Genomic DNA, 3,099 nt, shown 5'->3' with positions numbered 1-3,099 from the left:
TTTCCAGTCATGGATTCGGTCATGGATGCGGTCATGGCTGAAACGAAGGTAATTCAAGTGCACTCCAGAATCCCGGCAGGGATGCTGTATAGTACATTGTGCACATTGTTATAGAGGTAATGTACTATGCAGCATTTCAGAGGGGATTCGGGAGTCCATATGGCATATAATTGTCACTTTTTAGAAAGGAACAAAACATGAACACATAGCCAGCATATGACCATTGGGAACATGACTCTGCCTCATGACCGGTAACATGACCGGTCATGAGGCCTCATGAGTGGTCATGAGGCAACATGACCAGATCTATGACAGGAAACCCCCCGCATGACCACATCCATGACCTAGTCGTTCCCCGAGTGATCAATAACTCCCAAAGAAGATTAAGTCCTTGACCACGAACCAAAGGCAGCTTGATAACCAAAGCCATGATGTGCATACAGGCACACATGATGGGGCCAAAGTGCACGCAGGCACACAGAGATGAGGCCAAAGTGCACGTGGGCGCACATTGATGGGGCTGAAGTGCACGTGGGCACACAGTGATGGGGCATAAGTGCACGCGGGCGCACCAGATGAGACCAATGTGCATGCTGGTGCACAACAGGATAGGCAAGTTGCACACGGGTGCAACTCACAGAAAGACAAAAACATCTGAGACAAAGGCATGCGGGCCTGTGTACAACACTCAACATTTCATCTCATGCATTATGGCCAGCATCGTCATCGCGCCTCTTGTAGTCGTGTCCAGAGCTGCCGCACACTCTGCCTCCTCGTGAGCCACCTGCTCCATCGCCGCCTGTGCGGCTGGCAGCACGCTTTAGCACTTGCTCCTTAACTCCATCTACTAATTTTCCTGGCTTGGTCTTGTCCCGGAACTTGTCCTCATTGCACAAATTGCTGAAACAAATGTCTGCAGCCGCAAGACCAATGCGCGGCTCAGCCGCAAGGGTGTTGGTGACCGCCATGCCGAAAGGGTGTTGGTGACTGCCATGCCGACCTGCACGGTGGATCATAGGCTTGAGGACTTTCATAGCACCCTTCACTTTCGGTGGAACCTCCACCAGCAAAGCTAAAGCCAGCTTTCCCTGCGTGGCAAAACCGTGCAAGACTTGTTTGCAGAAACCCGACGGGTCTGTAGGCTGTCGAGCCTCGATACCGTAGTGACAGGAAATGTTCGTGATTTTAATTTCGTGACGGCATCACGAAATTATGTCACATATAAATTACAAGCTGTTCCAGGCGATGGTCGTCACGAATATATGTGTGCTCCGAAGCCAAATCGTATAATGCCTTCAACACAGTAATTACTCGTCGAATTCCACTTTTCTGGCCATATATACATCCATAGTAATTGAACGGACATGGATCCGAGGGCCAAGCGGCCTAAGCAACAAAGCCTCCTTCAATGCGGACTCTTCACACTTGCTCGCGGCGCCCCAGCTACGGATAGAGCTGGTTTTGCCGCTCCTAAATAACCGTGCATGCATTGGCCAGCTTTTGCGTCAATCGACGTTCTGAGTCGGACCCATTAACGAATATTGCAGGCACCGTTGCTTCGGTTGCGTTGGCTTCTCACGAATTCAAAAGTTTCACAAATAATTTCGGGTGTAATTTTGAGGGTGTCTCGAACAATAAAATCACGACCATTTCCTGTCACTACGGTACACCGCAACCACTCCGGTGCCTCGTTGTCACTGCTCGATGAGGAACTTGAGCTTGAGCTGTCGTCCTTCTTCTTCCTTTTTTCCTTGCTTCTTTTTGCCTTGTCTGGTGCAACCGATGCCGCCCCCGCCTCGGCTGGCGACAGAATGGTGGCTGCCGGATTTTGGCCAGCTGTCATTACTTTGGCCATGGAGGCCAAAAGCTGGCTCTGTTCCGCCATTTGTTGCTGGAGTGGGGTGATGTTCTGCTGGATTGCAGTGTTAACCAGCACCGCTCCCGCGGCGGGGCTGCCGGCCGGTGGAGAAGGACGGTTGAGAGGTGGTGAGAAGGTGATACCACCAGCCTCGCTGGTGGCGGGACCCGCGAGGCCAGTGGTAGCGTTGATCGCCACATTGGCGCCATCTTGGGCGGCCGTACCTTGCCGTTGATGCGATTGCTCGTTGTTCAATGTCGACATCTACCTTGATGAAAAAGAAAAGACAGGAGCCTGAAAGAGAAGGTGATGACTAGGTAGGGCTTCAATAGTGAGCACGATGCTCTATCCGAGATTGCCAAGCACAACAAATTGTCAGCTACAAGCTGAAGCTCTACTGAGTGAAAGGCAGAATGCCTGTATCGAAAGAGCTGAAGCAAATAAGACTCGCCATTCCAATACGGTTGTACGACAGTCGCACAGAATTACACACGTTAGCCCGCTTGTGAAGATCGAGTACCGCTCCTTCATGTTTGCCATCGCCAAAAAAACAGCAAAGCAAAGCGCATGTTGGTAAAACAAAAGCAGGCCCGGATGTTGCGATGTCTGCTTGCATACACACAACGGGGCCAACGGTTCACCGGTCAACACCCTCGCTCGCGGCTCAGTTCCTAAAAACACAACGGGGCTAACATCTCAACACAGTTTGCTCATAGATGTGCCCTGGAACAAGCTAGGGACCGTCAACAGCGAACAGGGAAAAATACGCCAACCGCGAGCGTGTAGCATGCATGGAGGGGCTGCCTGCTGGGACGGTTGCGCAGTCGGATACGATCCCCGAGCACTTCCAGGTAAAAAGTCGTGTGACCGTATCGCTTATCTCCAGCGAGCATCAGATCTTTACCCCTTCGCCACGCTGTGTCCGCAGTGCCCGCTGTGCGACGGCCGTGTCACAAAGATTTTCAGGCAAGCGCGGTCTTCGCCCACACGGCCACTTGACACGTTAGCCCGCTTGTGAAGATCGAGTACCGCTCCTTCATGTTCTGTGAGTCGATTGGTCGGGAGGAGCAGAAGCTGCCTCTGGTTGAGCTAAAGAAGCGCCGCAAGGTGCACCGGAGGGTTGGTTTTGGTTGGACGGGTAGGATTCCCGATTTTAATCGGATGGGGATAAAGGGAAACTGAGCCGCGAGCGAGGGTGTTGACCGGCGAACCGTTAGCCCCGTTGTGTGTATGCAAGCAGA

General features: G+C 52.3%; 1 protein-coding gene across 1 annotated transcript; it reads right to left on the bottom strand.

Annotated features, from left to right (window-relative positions):
• Nucleotides 1-701: 701 nt before the first annotated feature.
• VOLCADRAFT_101176 (uncharacterized protein) lies at nt 702-2,152 on the bottom strand (the record flags this gene model as incomplete). Its single annotated transcript, XM_002959624.1, has 3 exons — nt 702-1,088; nt 1,580-1,952; nt 2,083-2,152. Coding segments are annotated over 3 exons (828 nt in total), but the record flags the coding sequence as incomplete, so codon positions are not given.
• Nucleotides 2,153-3,099: the final 947 nt, after the last annotated feature.

This window comes from Volvox carteri (assembly GCF_000143455.1).
Source record: "Volvox carteri f. nagariensis unplaced genomic scaffold VOLCAscaffold_439, whole genome shotgun sequence".
NCBI lineage: Eukaryota > Viridiplantae > Chlorophyta > Chlorophyceae > Chlamydomonadales > Volvocaceae > Volvox > Volvox carteri.
Note: the sequence above shows the minus strand (reverse complement) of the source record. Positions and strands in the feature narration are given on the sequence as shown.